Source organism: Argiope bruennichi, chromosome 9, assembly GCF_947563725.1.
Source record: "Argiope bruennichi chromosome 9, qqArgBrue1.1, whole genome shotgun sequence".
Taxonomy (NCBI): Eukaryota; Metazoa; Arthropoda; class Arachnida; order Araneae; family Araneidae; genus Argiope; species Argiope bruennichi.
The window spans coordinates 50505294-50524080 of NC_079159.1; the positions used below are offsets into that span (position 1 = coordinate 50505294).

Sequence of the window (18787 nt, forward strand, 5' to 3'; positions counted from 1 at the left end):
AATACTAGAGGTTGAATCACATATTATACTACAGACATTGAAATCTACATTCATGTGGAGTAATCAATAATACTGAGTTTAGCAAATGTGAGTAGTCAAGTGAATTCTCTCTTTGGAGGGTTGGTCTCCAACAAATTCTCTGAGCACTTTGTGATGTTGTAGTTATTTATTACCAATTTACTATTTTTTTGCAGACTATGTATTTTGTTGCCTGCATTTTTGTGTAGAAAAAAAGTATCATTATCCTTTAATGAGCCTATTGGACATTTCCCTATAAATCCACCTATGTTATTTTGAATTTTTTTTTTTTTTTTTTTTTGCAGGCCATTATGCTTTTTAAGAACATGCTGATCCAATGATGCTGGCATGAAAGGACAAGTTTACTTATAGTTGGTAGGCAACGTTTGGGAATGATGGTATGAGTTAACTAGTAATCAGTCAATAATGCATTATGATGTAAAACAGTTGAATGTGTAAAACATACCTAAAGAGTCCCCATCATCCCAGTACAATTCACCAGTGGCTTCTTGATTTTCATCTAAGACAACTAACAAATCAAAAGGATTTTTGCGGCTGTACATAAAAAAAAAAAAAAAAAAAAAAAAAAAAAAGACATCAACAATTAGCATATAGTAGGAAGTGAATAAAATGTTTCTAGTGAAAAAAAAAAATCAACAAAACCTAGCCATTATTTCAATTATTTAAAATTTCATGTCAGTTCAAATTTAATAGATTTTCTGCAATAATTTCAAATTCAAATGCATTTAATTGTAAAATCATGAAAACTATCCAAACTAACTATTTATAAAATAACTTGAATATATAATTCACAAATTGTGTTGAAAATTTTCAACTAGTTAGGTTAATAATAAACTAACAAAATGACAACCTAATTTATTATTGTTTGCTCAAAAATAATGAAGTAATAATTAAATGCAATTTACTAGTTCAGTTTTTTTCTTTTTAAATAGATTTTTTATTTTAAAAAATGTGATAATATACTATGGAACAATTAAAAGTTGATTAATTTTGATTCCTATATCACTATACACATATTCATAGTGCAAATGAAAAGCAATGACAAATTTTTTTAAACTTTTTAAATCAAGCTTTCTTAGTCTCTCTGCCCCAATGATGTAATGTCAACATTATTTTTCTCAATAAAAGAATTTAAAAATATATAATAGAATTAATTTACATCAATGTTTTTATGTTATTCATATGCATGTGTGTGAATGTGTATGTTATAAAGAATTAAAAAAAAAATCTAACTGAAAAGTATTTAAAATAAATGATTTTCACCTTTCAGTAGTAGTTTTTCCTGTGAGTTGTAATGGTAAGATATAACCACCTCTTATATCTACCTTCACTTCAGTAGGTTTAACATGCACACTTCTATATTGGCCCTTGCTAACAAACTTCTCACCTGAATAGAAATCATACCACACCCCTTTTGGATAGTAAGGAGTAATTTCATCTTTTCCCTAAAAATAGAAACATTATTATAAAAATAAAAATATTGCACTATTTTATCTGATTTCAATATACAAGTTTTATAACAAAATCTAATTTATTTCAGTTTAAGTCAGACAAAAGAAATTACATGTACATATTAATAAACAATATAATTTTCTAACTTCAATTTTTAAAATGCACAAGAATAAAAAAAAAAAATATTCTGCACTCAAAATTTTCAAACAATACTAAATAGAATTCTTATGGTTATTAATCATGGGAAACTGTAAATAAATCACGATTTACAAAAGTTTTGAAAGAAATATAGTCTAATCAAAAGAACTGGCATTCGATTGATTGCCAGTTATTTCCAAGACAACTCAAAATAATTTCCTCTCATAGGAAGAAAATAATCGAAAGAAGATATAAAGGACCCCTTTCTTATAGTGCATTATCTACTTATGAAGTAACTAGTGCCAAATTTGGTAGTTCCAGATAAAACAGTTTGTTCTACAGAATGTTTTGAACTATTTTTTCATCATAAATGTGAAAAGACATAATTTATTAATAACATGTCAGCCTATAAAACATCATGTTAAAACCTAAATACAATTCAGAGGGATGCATGAAGTTTATATATTGTAATGCTCTATCCATGTGTTAATTAATTCATTCAATTAAACTATTCAGATAGATGATGCTTTACATATTAGTGAAATAGACCAAAAAAAGGCATACAAGACAAAATTTTCTGTATAATGCCATAAAATGCAGGCACAATGAGTAATGCTAGGAGATTGACAGACTGACACAATTTTACATTTCATAAATTGAAATTAATTGATTTATTGCTTTTTACATACATGGCATAAGCCAATAATGATAAAAGATTTTGAAGCTCCATACATATAATTCACTCGAGTCAATGGCTACAAATATTCTTAATAATGTGTAGTGTGAAATGAATTACTGTGTGGCCGAGGATAATAAATTTTATAACTAGGAAAAGCTTAAGCAGACTTCTGTGCTGCCTTCAATTTTTTTCCTTCTTATAAATGTCTAACAGAAAATTATAGTCACTCGTAATTAGAGCAATCTTTTTGAATTATTCAATAGATAAGAAATGAAATATCAATATGTAGAAAATGTAAATGTGCATACTTTACTTAGACAAAATAGTGGGAATGGTCTGCCCTAAACTTTCTCATGTACTCTCTAAAAAATGTATTTATACATTATTAACTGCATGCTGCTGATGAACAATACGTATGCATGAGACCTTTGGCAATTTTTAAAATATTAATACACAATACCTAGAACATCGAATGTGTATTTTGAACACATTTTTTCTGACAGACTGAAACCAAAATTTCACACTAAGTTACAGTTGTAGTCATAAAAGGATTGAGATTATAATTATCGAACAGTGAGTGTTCTTCAGTTACCATTCAGTTTCAGTTTTTTAGTTGAGTATTTCACAGTTATCTCATTTACATGCTTGTGAAAGTACAGAATGGCAGACAGTCACCCCCTTGTCAGATTGATTCCAAATTTTATATGGATTTATATCACAGATGTTAAATCTATGCACAGAAATTTATGTTTTGTAATCATTATGTTCCCTTATACTTAGACAGCTGGACAAGTAGATTTCATCTGAATGGATTTTGCTCAAAATTTGAAAGAAGTTCACAAATTTAGTGTAAAGACCATACACCAAATTTGATAATTTTGTCTCCAAGAATTTGAACTATCGAGTTTGCAGACAGACAAATATAATTCCAAAAATGTGCTTTTAGGATTCCGGGAGGTTTGATACGTAGAGCTCCATCAAAATCTTGAGTTTGAATTTTTTGATAATTACAATACTTTGTAAACTTCACATGTAATAAATGTAATAAAAAAATCAATAAATTCATATTTTATGATACATAAAATTATAGGGAATTTAAATGATTTTGATTAATAAGTAAAATAATATGAAAAAAATTCTTCTATAAAATCATTACCTTATAAAGAACTGGTGAGATAAGTAAAGCAGGTCCCCATAAAAATTCTTCATTTAGGTTATAAACATTCTTATCACTGGGAAATCTAAAATTTAAAAAAAATAGATATATAAAACAAATACATGTCTAATTTTTTTTAATATAGATTTTTTTTCTTAAAATAAATTAAAAATGAATAGGATGATAGATGATAAAAATTAAACCTGAATAAACTTTTTATCTTAAATTTGAAAAAGTTATTAAACAAGTTAAGAAGTAGTCTTATAATAACATCCAATTCAAAGTGATGTCACCAAGCTTGCAGACCTCTAAAATAACAATTTTATTAACAGTATAAGAAAAATAAAAGAGAAAGGCAATAAATATAGAACAGATTCTTTGATATCAGGAGACAAAAACTCCACAAATGATGAAAATGCAAGATTGTGTTACTAAAGTGAAAAAATAAATATAATAAGAAATCACACCAGAGATTATTTTTAGAGTTTCTAGAATAGATTAATCAAATTTCTGAGGAAATATGTAGTAAACCTATGAACAATTTTGCTTACAAACATTGTATTGGTGCAAAAGTATGTTTAATTACTCACTGTACAAAAAAAAAAAAAAAAAAAAAAAACATTGGAAAGGAAGTAGGCAGAAATTATAAATGTAAGCCATGAGAAGACAACAGGCATTATAAAAATTGGTTCTTCAATTAGAATTTCAAATCAATAATCAAGCTGAACCTAATTAGAATAATCCAACTCACTGATTTCAAAAATATTTAAAATAAATTAAAATTAAAAAAAAATTATAAAATAAAATTATAAAAATAATTATAGAAATTATAATTATAAAATAATTATAAATTATAAAATTATATTAAAATTATAAAATAAATAAAATTTAAAATTTGTAGAAAATTATTAAAATTATATTTTAAAAAATTTAATGCTTCCAAATCACAAGTTTTTAAAGGTTGAATTATTCACAAATTATCAATCAGAATTGAGAACAAATTTGTTAAAAATTAATACAAATTTCAATACATATCAATTTTAAATAAATAAAAATTACTATTATACTATACTGAATAAAGAATACTATTATTGAAATTCACATTTCTGGATAGCTCATTTGATTTCGAAATCAACCCTTTTGCTTACCAATGCGATAGTAAGTTTATCACTTTTAATATGAGTTTTTCTATTTTCTTTTTAAAATAAGTATTGTTTTATTAAGTATATTTAATAAACATGCACATAACGTAATGCAATCAATTTTTAAACTAATAAATGGAGGAAGAAATATCAAAGAATTTAAATATACATTAATAACATATTTCATGACAATTGCAAAGCATACAAAAATTTATGTGCATGTCAAAAAGTTTTATATAATGTTTAATGAATTGATTAAGTAAGACAAAAGACAAATAATTCTTCATGTTCAAGTATGAAAAATAAGACATACTCAAAAAATACTGGTCTCACAGTAGTTTCACCAAATGCATGGCTGCGATGAAAAAGTGTATAAAAGTATGGAAGCAAATAATATCGTGTATTTAAATTATCTATAGTTGCTTTCAAAACATTTCCATCCAGTTTTGCAGGATCTTGTTCCTGAAAGTATAAAATCAGTTTTAATATATGAAATAATATTTTAATTCATCATTACCTTTGAAAAGGGTTTTTAGAATAAACATTTCCAATTTTTAAGCAAATTTATGGTTGAGTGAGAATTACTATTGGTATAGATGCAGTCTGAATACTAACAACATTTTATAAGTATTCAAACCATTCCATTTTCATAAAATATTTTTAATAAATAAAATGGAAATATTGCAAATTTTTTTATGCTTCAAATAACATTTAGTTGAAACATAAAAATTCAACATCCTGTGATTCTAATTATGCATATAAATTAAATAATTGTGTAATTCTATGATAAGTAACAATATTTTGTTTTGTCTAGCATGTTATAGAAAGACCATTCAATGGAAATTACACAAAAAGGTAGTTTTATCATGGTCAGTATTATAAAATTAGATAACATTCATCATTCACAAAGAGCAAAGTATGTATGCGAGAGCATTTTGTTCACTGTTCAAAAATGCATACAATGTGAAAAATCTCTTTAACAGCTCAAACAGAAAACAAATTATCAAATTTATTAATGAGAAAAGTAGAACCAAAAATATTAAGCTCCAAAATCATTTGTGTTTTATTCATATATAATAAAGTTTTTTTAACCAAACTACTAATGTATGTACAATATTTTGAAAAATAAAGCAATATATATTGTTACGAATTCTGTAAATTGGTGTAATTTGTCTTATGATAATGAATGTTATATGTATCCCATTGTATTTCAATAGCAAGTCGCCAAATTGGCGAGATATTGGCTCATTGGCGATGTTTTAGGCAACTAATTTTTGCCGCCAAATTTGGCGACATTTCGCCAAGTTTGGCGACGGAAGTTGGAAACCTTGGCGACAGAGAGGATTTTCTAGAGGGATCCTGATTTCTTGAATTCTCTCCAAGGTTCTGGATTTTTCTAATATGACATAACTTCCTGTTAGTGACGTCACTTCCGGCAGAGAGCATATAAAAACAAGCACGAAAGATTAGGAGTGGTATTGGAGCCTTAGACAGCAAGCAAGCTGTAGGCTGGTGACTGAGCTATTGAATGCGCAGTCTTCGTTAAATAAATAGCTTTATTTATTTATTTTTAAAAGGATTCTGCTTATTGAATTTACTCTAAGCACATCGCAGGAAATTCGTAACAAATTGGCGTCAGAAGTGGGATCGAATAGTGAAGATAAAGGAAAATGGCTGATCTTCATCGAGAATCTCTGTCGAAACTCACTGTGGCCGCATTGAAAGACGAACTGTCGGCGAGGAATTTGCCCACATCAGGACTGAAAGATGACTTGATCGAACGTCTTCGAGAAGCTCTTGAAAGAGAGCAAAGTTGTGGTGGTATATCCGACAACGTTGGTGAAACGAATGAGCAGAGTAAGAAAGCTGCGGAAGAAAAGCAGAAGGAAGAATCCGCATTGGAAGACAAATTAACGCAACTTTTGTCATTCATGACAGAAATGAAAGCTGGACAAGTTGAAATGAAAACAGAAATGAAAGCAGGACAAGTCGAAATGAAAGCAGGACAAGCAGAAATGAAATCTGAGATGAAGCAAATTAATAACGCCGTGAAGGTAGCCAATGCTAAAGTAGAGGGATTTGAAGGAAGATTAGAAGAAATGGAAAAGAAATTTGAGAAATTGAAGCAAGAAATGGAAGTTCAAGTTACTGAAGAATCAAGAGAGTCCTATGAAACTCCTCAAGAATTTGGATTGGCTGCTGCAAATCAATCTCAAAATGCTCGATATATGCCTGTTGTCAACAGACCCTGTATGAAATTACTGCCGTATGACGGACAAACATCTTGGCAGGTGTATAAGACGCAGTTCGCCATTGTCGCAGAAGCTAATGGCTGGGATCCAATTACCAAAGCTCGCCAATTGGCTTCTTCTCTCCGAGCCGAAGCTGCAGATATACTGAGGACCATTCCCGATAATGAACAGTTAAATTTTGATGCTCTTTCAAGTGCCCTAGAGTTGCGTTTTGGCGAGAAATGCCTGAAGGATTATAGCCGACTTCAGTTAAAGACTCGCCAACAAAAACCCAACGAAACCCTTCAAGAGCTCGCAACGGACATTGAAAAGCTGTCCCACCTCGCCTTCTCCGATTGTCCTACTGAAGTAAGAGAGACTTTAGCTGTGCAGTATTTCGTCGATGGCGTCAGAGACGTAGAAATACAAAAAGCACTACGAATGGCGGAAACTAAGGATCTGAAGTCCGCTTTAGTCCACGCGATCAAGTTTGAAGCGGCACAACAAGCATCGAGAAGGGATCGTCACTTTATCAGAGGTGCGGAGGTGAAACGAGATGAGGATCCTTTACTTAAAGTTATGACACAACTGTTAGAGGAGTTCCGGGGGATGAAGCAGAGGTCTGGAGAGGAGACAGGCAAATTTAAAAGAAACAACGCCCGTTGCTGGAAATGTGGAGCAGAAGGCCATCTCCAAAGGCAATGCCAGGCTCGCCAAGATCAACGGCCTAGGAGCCTGTCGAGGAATAATACTCAGGAAAAACTAGGTAGTGGCGGTCTCGCGGGGCGGAGGTTGCCAGAGAATGAAAAGCCCCATTTTGAAGTGTTACAAATTTCATCAAGCAGCGAGAATGGACTGTTTATTGAAGCGAATGTAAATGGATTTCCGTGTCGAATGGTCGTTGACACAGGGGCCAATGCCACCATTTTGCGCCAAGATTTAGCACAACAACTTGGCGTAAAAATTCTTCGGACACCGCCCTGCGTTACCCTTCAGACCGTGAAAGGGGATAAAATCCCCATTATTGGCAAGATGCATATAACAATTAAGTTTGGAAATGTGTTATATGGCCATACCGTGTTTGTAGCCGAAATCACCGACATTTTTATACTCGGTTTGGACTTCTTAACAAAACATAATTTTGTAATTGACTTTGAGAATAATGTGCTACGCTCAAATTCGGAAGATGTAGCGTTATTCCAGTTAGGAGCTGTTGAAAGAGAACCGTGTCATCGAATAACTTGTAAAAGTGATATTACTATTCCAGCTCGAATTGAGATGCTTGTAAGAGGGGCCGCTGAGAAAAGTCAAAACTTTCGACATGGTCTAACTGAATTTCCGGACTCTGAAAATTTTCCAAAAGGTGTATTGGTTGCTTCCGCACTGGTAGATCTTTCGAAGGAAACTGTACCAGTCAGAGTTGTTAATCTAACTGGTAATCCTAAAACAATCAGGAAAGGCGGCGTATTAGCAACATGTGCTCCAGTCACCTGTATACAGAAACATCCCGAAATCATGTCGAAAAAGCCTTCTAAAGAACTCGAACTGAATCTGTTGAAGCCCACTGAATTGAATGAGGAACAGAAAAGTGTAGCATGGAAGCTTATTGACGAATACGAGGAACTGTTTTCCTGTACATCTGGTGACCTCGGGAGAACGAAATTGGCTCAACATCGAATTGAAACTGGGAATCACTCTCCTATTAAACAGAATCCCCGAAGACTACCAATTGCTAAGACAACAGAAGTTAAAGATCTACTAAGGGACATGCAGGAACGAGATGTCATCGAGCCTTCGTCGAGTCCCTGGGCTTCTCCCATCGTGTTAGCCCGAAAGAAAGATGGATCTACGAGATTTTGTGTAGACTATCGACGGCTCAATGATGTCACAAAAAAGGACAGTTATCCACTTCCACGAATCGATGACACGTTAGACATTCTTAGCGGAAACAAGTGGTTCTCTACCTTGGATTTGAAAAGCGGTTATTAGCAAATAGAGATACATCCTGAAGACCGTGAAAAGACAGCATTCACGACAGGAGGACAAGGACTTTGGCAGTTTAAGGTCATGCCGTTTGGTCTCTGTAATGCACCAGCTACCTTCGAACGCCTCATGGAGACAGTGTTGAACGGACTCACTCCCGAAGCTTGCCTTGTTTATTTAGACGACATCATCATTGTAGGGAAAAGTTTCGAGGAACACCTCAGCAACCTAAGGAGAGTATTTGAAAAATTGAAAGAGGCCAAATTGAAGCTAAACCCCTCCAAATGCAACTTATTCCGTCACGAGGTGAATTATCTGGGTCACATAATTTCTGCTGATGGTGTTAGAACTGATCCACAGAAAGTGTCAGCTGTAAAAGACTGGAGGCGCCCTAAAAATGTGCATGAGCTTAGAAGTTTTCTCGGTCTGTGCACATATTACAGAAGATTTGTTAAAGGATTTTCTTCAATCGCGAGACCTCTCCACAGGCTGACTGAAAACAAACAGAAGTTCTTGTGGACAGACGAATGCGAGGAAGCATTTAATAGCTTGAAGGCGGCTCTAACATCGCCTCCCATTCTAGTTTATCCGGATCCCGAAAAGCAATTCATTCTTGACACGGACGCAAGCCATGAAAGTGTCGGAGCAGTTTTATCCCAAGAAATTAACGGCCAAGAACATGTCATCGCATACTGGAGCAAGTGTCTTTCAAAGCCTGAAAGAAATTACTGCGTCACCAGAAAAGAATTACTGGCCATTGTAAAAGCTGTTGAGAACTTTCATAGTTATCTTTACGGTCGGAAGTTTCTGCTCCGAACGGATCATGCGTCCCTGACATGGCTTTTAAATTTTAAGAACACCGAAGGCCAGATAGCTAGATGGATTCAGAAACTTGAAGAGTACGATTTCGAGATCAAACATCGCAAGGGGTCCCTTCATGGTAATGCTGACGCCTTATCAAGAAGACCATGCTCGAATGCTTGTTCTTACTGCACTACAGTCGAGAAGAAATATGACATGATAACACCTGTCATTCGTCAAATAAAGGATTCGGTATCGACACAAATAGACCGTTGGAGCGATAAAGAAGTCAGAGAAGCTCAACTTACGGATCCCGACATAAAACCTATCTTGGAACTTCTTGAATCATCTAGCACTAGACCCAGTTGGCAAGATATCTCCAGCTATCGTCCGGATAGCAAACGCTATTGGGCTCTCTGGGATTCACTCCATATTCGTAATGGTGTATTATACAGAAAATGGGAGTCTGAGGATGGCAAAACATAAAAATGGCAATTAGTACTCCCACGATCAAGAATACCGGAAGTGTTGGAACAATTACACAGTAGTCCAACCGGAGGTCATTTTGGAATATTGAAGACCATCCAAAAGGTTCGGGAGCGGTTTTTCTGGAGCAAAGTAAGAGATGACGTAGAAAGATGGTGCAAGTCCTGCGATGCATGTGGGGCCCGAAAAGGACCCAAAACACGATGCCGTGGAAAATTACGGCGCTATAATGTAGGGGCACCATTTGAAAGAATCGCGTTGGACATCTTAGGGCCTCTCCCACGTTCAAATGATGGCTACAAATACATCTTAGTTGTCAAGGATTATTTTACCAAGTGGCCCGAGGCTTACCCGATCGCTGATCAAGAAGCTACAACAGTTGCCGAAGTATTGCTGCAGAACTGGATTTCTCGCTATGGGACGCCCCTTCAGATGCACTCTGATCAAGGCAGAAATTTCACTTCTGCTGTATTCAAGGCACTTTGTGTCCTTCTTAAGATTGATAAGACACAAACTACCCCCTTACATCCCCAGTCAGACGGCATGGTTGAGAGATTTAATAGAACGATCTTAAACCATCTCTCTATCCACGTTTCCATGAATCAACAAGACTGGGATCGGAAGCTTCCTATATTCCTGCTTGCCTATCGAAGTGCCGTCCATGAAACCACTGGATTCACTCCCTCCCAGATGCTCTTCGGTCGTGAACTCCGTCTGCCCTGTGATCTCCTGTTTGGGCGCCCTCCTGATGTGCCTTCTTCTCCTGAAGAATATGTCCATGAACTACAGGAACGTTTAGAAAGTGTGCACGAGTTCGCCCGTAATCGGATCGACATCGCAACGGAAAAGATGAAGACCAGGTACGACACGAGAGCTACAGGACATGAATTTCACGAAGGTGACAAGGTTTGGTTTTGGAACCCGATTCGACGAAAAGGACTTTCTCCAAAGTTACAGACAAATTGGGACGGTCCATATACAGTCCTAAAAAGACTAAATGACGTTGTGATTCGTATCCAAAAATCTAAGAACTCAAGGCCTAGGGTAGTGCATTGTGATCGGCTGGCCCCTTATTTTTGTAACTCTAGGGACGAAACTAGCTGATCGAAAGAGCCACTTATATGCTTGTATGTAACTGTGTACTGTCGACCATTGTATATACTTGTAAATAATTTTTACCTATTCAAGGATTGTACTGCCCGGGACGTGCAGTCCTTGAGAGGGGGGCAATGTTACGAATTCTGTAAATTGGTGTAATTTGTCTTATGATAATGAATGTTATATGTATCCCATTGTATTTCAATAGCAAGTCGCCAAATTGGCGAGATATTGGCTCATTGGCGATGTTTTAGGCAACTAATTTTTGTCGCCAAATTTGGCGACATTTCGCCAAGTTTGGCGACGGAAGTTGGAAACCTTGGCGACAGAGAGGATTTTCTAGAGGGATCCTGATTTCTTGAATTCTCTCCAAGGTTCTGGATTTTTCTAATATGACATAACTTCCTGTTAGTGACGTCACTTCCGGCAGAGAGCATATAAAAACAAGCACGAAAGATTAGGAGTGGTATTGGAGCCTTAGACAGCAAGCAAGCTGTAGGCTGGTGACTGAGCTATTGAATGCGCAGTCTTCGTTAAATAAATAGCTTTATTTATTTATTTTTAAAAGGATTCTGCTTATTGAATTTACTCTAAGCACATCGCAGGAAATTCGTAACAATATATATATAACATTTATTTTTCTGTGAGATGATTCTAAACTAGTAAATTTTTGTACTTCCGTTTGCAATTCAGAAAATATACCAAATTACATGTATAATATATTTGAGACTTCATAAAATTCTATATAATCTTATTTATTCAATCATTTTAGAATTCAAGATTAACAAATTACAAATTATCAATATGATTTACAAATCATAATCAGCAGTTAATTAATTAAAATATGATTCAAAGCATTTTAATATCTTAATTTAACACTAACTGATGAAAAAGAACAAATATGTTTGCAAATTCAAACATTTAATCTCAAATAATTTGTTTTGTAGAAAAAATTTTTTTTCAGCAAGATTTTTTTTTTTTTTTTTTTTTTTTTTTTTTTTTACAAATTGCCATTTTTTCCTGTATTGATACTTACCCCTTACACATACATGGTGAACAAATTTTTCTGACTGCGATTTGAAAAAATAAAAGTTTTTATATATGTGCGATTTTCTTAAGTGGAATCAAAAGGTGTAACTGTTAGTAGCCAACTGACCAACCTAGTAGCATTTTTACTCATCTCTGTTAAAGTATCAATAATATACAAAACAACATAAGCTTAAAATTCATTCTATTGAGCAGCATTTATTACTTTTTTTACGATAAATGGCAAAAAAATTATTAGTTATTCTCTGATTTTCTTTCATATTTTAAAATAAGGATGCCATTTATAAGATACAATTAAAATGTATTGCAATTATGTGCTATGCAACTAATGTTCTCAGTTGAAATCAATAAAAATCTTCTAAAAAAATACAGAATAATTCAACGAATTATCACTATTGCTTTTAATTTTGGCATTTCACAAGAACAAACTTAAGGAATTTAAATAAAATGATTTTTTTTGTCATGTTATAATTGAAATAATTATCCATTCATTAGTGCAATATTTTTCAAGGTTAAAATATTGCACTAATATTTATTGATTTCGATTTTTTTAATTGTTCTTAGTCACAATAGCTTGTATGTAGCAAAAATTACTTATAAATAAATTTAAAATTTTTCCTGTGCAAAGAGATAAGTAAACACAATAAATAAAAAATTACATAATGTTTTTAAACAACATAAATAGCAATATGGATATTAAAAATAAACCTTTGTAAAAAGGATGCCCTTTTTTTTTTTAAGAAACTTTACAACATAGTGAAGAAAAATTGAATTTATTTTTGAGAAAAGTGTTTGGTGGATTTTATCTAAAATTAGAAGTAGTTCTTCAATTTTCATTCAAGAATCACATACCAAATTTAAGGTATATAGCTCATCATATTTTTAAGCAAGCAGTTATAAATCTGAAATATAAGTTTAAGCATACATATATCATTGTTAATGTAAGGATGATATGGCAAATTTCGACTGTATAACCCATTACATTTTTAAGCATATAGATGTAATTATTATTATTATTTTCTTTTTTCAAATTGGAGCTGAATGCAAACTACTGAAGTCTGACAAAATTTTGGTTAGGCAATGACGATTACAATACTTAATCAATGTATTCTTTGCATATTATGCAATAAAATTTGAGCACGAATTTAGTATAAATGAATTAAGATTTTGAATTATCTTGTTAGAGATAAAAGCAATGACAGATTTCAAACATAATTCGATATTTTCTTTTCTATTCTATAAAACCACATGTGATTTTAAAAGATATATTTAATTGAAAAATTAATATTTTCTAGTAAGTAATTATAGTTTTGCATTTGAAAATTTTCATATTACAAACTTTAAACACAGGACATTAAAGTTCATGTATCAATATAAACTATATAAATAATTCATTTCTTGTTTCATTTGTTCATTTTTTCAAAATAAAGAAAAAAATAATCAAAGCTATTTTTTACTTGAATAATTATATGATATGTATCATGACAATTAGAAACATTATTTTAAAAGCTTTTGATAAATAATGATAGTAAATCTCATTTTAGTTTCAGAAAAAGGTATAAAAAGTGTTATTTCTCACATACTATAGTGTCATAATCATTATGATTTCTTGAAAAAGGGTAAAATGCTCCAAGGGCTTGCCATCTTGTACACAATTCATCTGATGTATTTAAACGAAATCCACAAATGTCCGATCCAATCATGGGCATTCCATACATATTGAACAGTAACATTGCTGGAAAAGGAAATAAAGTACTATATACTATTAAAAAAAGAAGAAAAAAAACAGAGAGGAGAAGAAAAAATATGAAAGGAAAGAGACTTTCCTTCTGTAGCTTTCACAAGTATTATTTTTTATTATCTACTTTGCATTGATGTAATAAAGACAGGGGGGTTTCTCTTCTTATTTTCTTATGTTTCTCTTCTTATTTTCAAATTGAAACTTGAGAAGCAAGGTTTTCAAAAACAGTGATCAAGTTTTTCTAAAAATATGTAAGTTTTACAAATCTGCTCTCTTTTTTGTCAAAAAATTTCCAAGTATAACTTTTTCATCTAAAAATTAGTCAAAAATTATTTTTAAGACTGTTTTTAAATTTTTCCATTAACGTTAGACACATAACTAAACTTGTATCGTTAAGACTATTTACCAATCAAATTGGAATGATGTAATGAGCAGTTTTTTCACTATGCATACATATTTCTAATGAATATTTAAACTCTAAAATTTTTGGAATATGCACTTGTCTGCAGTGCATATTGAGATACAGTGTGCAATACTAACTATTACATTAATCAAAATTAATAAATTCATGACATTAACTAAAATAGCATTCCATTATAGTATTAACAAAGAGAGTATTTTTTCGAAGTTTGTATTGAAATTAATAGAAATTTCTGAAATTAACATGAAATAACAGAATTTTATAAACTGACACAGAAGCAAAAATTTTTAAATTTATATTTTAACATCTGATGCTCATAATTTTGAAAATGTAAAAGAAATGAAAATAATGAAGAATTACAGGGTATAGTATACCGCATATCTTCCCAATTTGAAGTAATATCTCCACTCCAATGCCCACTGTGTACACCTTGTCCAGCAAAAGATGCACGAGAAATTATAAAAGGTCTTTTCTGTCTAATTTCTTTCAGGGCACTGAAAATAAGCATTAAAATGATATGATTTAATGTAATTTAAATATGTCTTCTACATTAAATTCTCCTTTTCATCACTGAAATAATAAAACAAGCATTTATAGATAAAATAAAAATACAAAAAAAGGTTGTTTAAAATTATTATTTAAAAAAATTATATACTATCACCATTAATAAAAATGTCATTTTTTGTTACTTTTTTTTCCTTATAGGGCATGTTTTGAAATAACTGAATTTGCATTTTCAATTTCGAATTTGAATATTTAGAAATAAAGTAAATAAACAAAATTTTGTATAACTCTACTTATTGAGATAGAATTTACAGAATCAGTAGTCAAATTTTATATTAAAAAGTTAGTATTTCATAGGCACATTTACAAATAAGTATTTCATAAATAAATCAAATAAGAAACAATATTAATGTAGAGACATGTTAACTCTGACTCGAAAAACAGACCTCTACTAACCGAATTATATATGAAATCAAATATTTCTCACGCGCCCTAGGGGAAAGCCCGGTTGAGATTAATGCTTAGAGATGGCTCATATTACAAGAATCACACACTAATTTAATATAAACAAATTTAATGAACTGGGCAAATGGCTGGGCCATTTTACATCGATTAACGCTGTCGATGACGCGAGGGCCGCCAAGATGGCGCTCCATACACCACATTAATATATTATTTTTTGTAATAGAAATATGTGTTAGAATGGTGTTAACTAAGTTGGGCAAGACAGTATGCATTTTTACATAAACAACATAAAATACTTCAAGTTTCTGAGAGAATTTCTCATAAACAATGAAATTATATTATTTAAAATGTTTTTTATGCAAATTTCACATGAAAAAATCTTATAAAAACACCTTTATTGCACAAGTAAAATTAATTAATACACTATAGTTAATTGTATTCCAAAAACACTATTCAATTCTTTAAAAGAAAAAATTTAAAACATAAGAAAATAAATATAAAATATAAAAATCATGCTAATTTTATTAACTATGTAAATTTCTGTTTCTCTTCAGAAATTATGCCATCTCTTTCAATTTGTTCCATTTTCTCGTGAATAACATTTTTTTTACCTTCAGAAAAGAAAATAACTGTTTACTTTACAAAAAAATTAGAAAATTTAAGCAATTAAGAAAATATTTAGAACTTTTTAAGCATTATTAATAAACTAAGGTAAAAAACAACCAAAGTGTGAAAAAAAGAAACATTAAACCACAATTATATGCAACTTCATATTTGCATTAGATGCTGAAAGGACTGAAATATGTACAGAGAGATAGATAAATAGATAGTCATAGATATATAAATAAAAGTATGTATAAAGGATATTGTTTACACTAACTAATTTGAAAATATCATCAAGGTTTTAGGGAATACATATTAAGGAAGCAATTTTTAAATAGTATTGTGATAACAGGAATGCCACCTAAACATTATTTCAACATGACAACATTTTGTTTCCACCTGAACAAGTATACAGGAAAAAACGATTTTAAGTGCAACCAAGAAGAAAATTCAAGATATTTTCCAAGTCAAACATTTGACAATGTAACAATTTAAAGCCACACAATCTCAAATAATAGTTGAAATTATATATTTTAATGATACTCTTTAGAATTATGGATTCAATCTCAAATGGTTTGTTAAAATAATAAGAGATATTTATGCATGTCTTCTTTACTTCCAATGTCTCCATAGATAAAAGAATTTTGGATTTGGAAATAAGCAAACAGTTTGTACAATATTGCTTTTAATAAATTTTATGCAAAATACTTACACAGAAAATTTAATTAAAATTCAAAATTTTTAAATTATATTATTTGTCTCTTACTTAATGTGCAATTTAAAATGAAATATAAAAAATATATGCTCAAAAATTCTGTATATAAATTAATAAAACTTTTCTGCATATTTAATTCCATTATCAAAGGAATTCATAACAACTTTGCCAACTGAGATAGGTTTTTTTTTCTATATTTGTTGATTTATTATATTCTCCTTTCATCTATCATTCTGAAGGTTATTGTTGATATTTATGTTACTAGATTACCACTTGTTTCAAACTGATTTTATTGATTAGTTTTTTATTTGAGTGTTCATAAAATTATGGATACAGAAGATCCTATTGCAAGGGTACAAAACTTTTAATGTTATTATTTATTAACATCTACAGTGTATGATAAATAATTTTTTTATATACATAAGGTACTTAGCATATGTGCATAATATTTTTTACTACATATTGTGTTTCTTAATCGATCGGAAATACTTTTTAAAGAATAACAGCTCATCTATATGGATACATCATATAATAATAAAATAATTTTTTTAATTATAATTTGGAAAACAATATTTAAATTATGTTAAATGAAATATACATTAATAAAGTTTTATAATTATGATGTATTACTCCAATTAAAAACAAAACATGAATAAAAAAATATAAAATAAATCAATAAACAGCACTTACTTGAAAGTAGCTTGTGCCTCTCGGAAAGCTACTAAATTGTGTTCATTGTAATGAATAGTAGAATGATGTTTTGCTGTCATACACACCGTCAATGTGCGTAAGGGATAGGGCCTACCAGGTAAATATTTAGGATTTTCAATTTCATTGTCCGGACACCCATGCGAAGACCCATTCATAAAATTCAAAGGTTCATTCATATCCTGACAAATTAAAATAGTCAGTGAAAAGCAATTTGTCAAAGAGAAACACCAATTTTGTTGCAATCGAATAACTCAACAGAAAAATCTTATAAAAAATATCAATAAGTCAAGTTAAGATTTTTAAAAATAAAACTAAGTATTTTGAAGTTGAAATTTCAGAATAAATACATCTATCATATCAGTTTTAGATTAAATAATATTTTATCATCCAATGTCACATTATTAAAATTTGCTAATTATATTAAGATGAATTTATTATATTAACACAATAGAAAACTGTTTTAAATGCTAAATTTTGAAACAAAATTGTTAATAAAATTATTAGAACAAATACATTTGAAAATTCAGTTATAGTTTGAAAGAAAATAAGAAAAATAAAGATTGACAAAAGAAAAGTAAATTTCTTAGAATCATATGAAAGAAGATTAATGCTTTTTTTAAGTAAAATAAAAAATTTAATCGTAGTTTATATAATTTACAAACAATAAGATAAAATAATGTATATTAAATAATGTTTGCCAATACCATTATTTCTATTGTCTTTTATCAATCATGAATTGAATATATAAAGGGAAAGAAACTTTAAAATACTATTTTTTACAATTAAGAATACAAAAAAAAAATGAAGAAGTTTGCTCACTAGCCATGCTCCATCAAAGTTCAATTTGGAATGAAAATCTTTAAATTGCTTTGCCCAATAGGAAGGGGTGGCTGGATTACTAAAATCGGGGAATACAGTGTAATTGGTATTCCACACCTGAAAAAAAAAAATCAAAATAAATGGAGCGAAATATAAAAGACCTTTAACTAAATTTTTTTAAAGATTTATTCAGATTTTAGTAAATTATACATTAATCAGATATAAAGTAAATAAATTTAAACAAAAAAATTGTAAATATCAAACAGAAATATCTATTGACAATCATTTACAAAGATAATTAATAGTTGTTTAAATAAATTATCCTATTAGTAAGGGTGAAATATTAACTAGATCAAACATATTTACAGATATACAAGGAATTAGATTTATTTATCAACTGAAAATTACAAAAGATCGATTATATTAACAGATCAAATGCATATCAAAGTATATGAAAAGAAAATTAACATTCTGTCCTTTCAATAAAAGCAATTTAATTATCATATCGAACATTTAATAATATATTGATCAAGTAATTTTTATATTATGAAAGATT

The 18787-nt window shown here is 30.5% G+C and overlaps 1 protein-coding gene across 1 annotated transcript in view; it reads right to left on the reverse strand.

Annotated features, from left to right (window-relative positions):
- LOC129983835 (lysosomal alpha-glucosidase-like) overlaps positions 1–18787 on the reverse strand; it is a 37788-nt gene that overhangs the window by 8519 nt on the left and 10482 nt on the right. Inside the window, exons 8-15 of the mRNA XM_056093494.1 lie at positions 18232–18348; positions 17392–17591; positions 14775–14908; positions 13836–13987; positions 4920–5068; positions 3465–3549; positions 1303–1484; positions 485–573 (exon numbers count right to left, since the gene is read on the reverse strand). Coding sequence (XP_055949469.1) covers positions 485–573; positions 1303–1484; positions 3465–3549; positions 4920–5068; positions 13836–13987; positions 14775–14908; positions 17392–17591; positions 18232–18348 — 1108 coding nt within the window. The remainder of the gene's footprint in view (positions 1–484; positions 574–1302; positions 1485–3464; positions 3550–4919; positions 5069–13835; positions 13988–14774; positions 14909–17391; positions 17592–18231; positions 18349–18787) is intronic.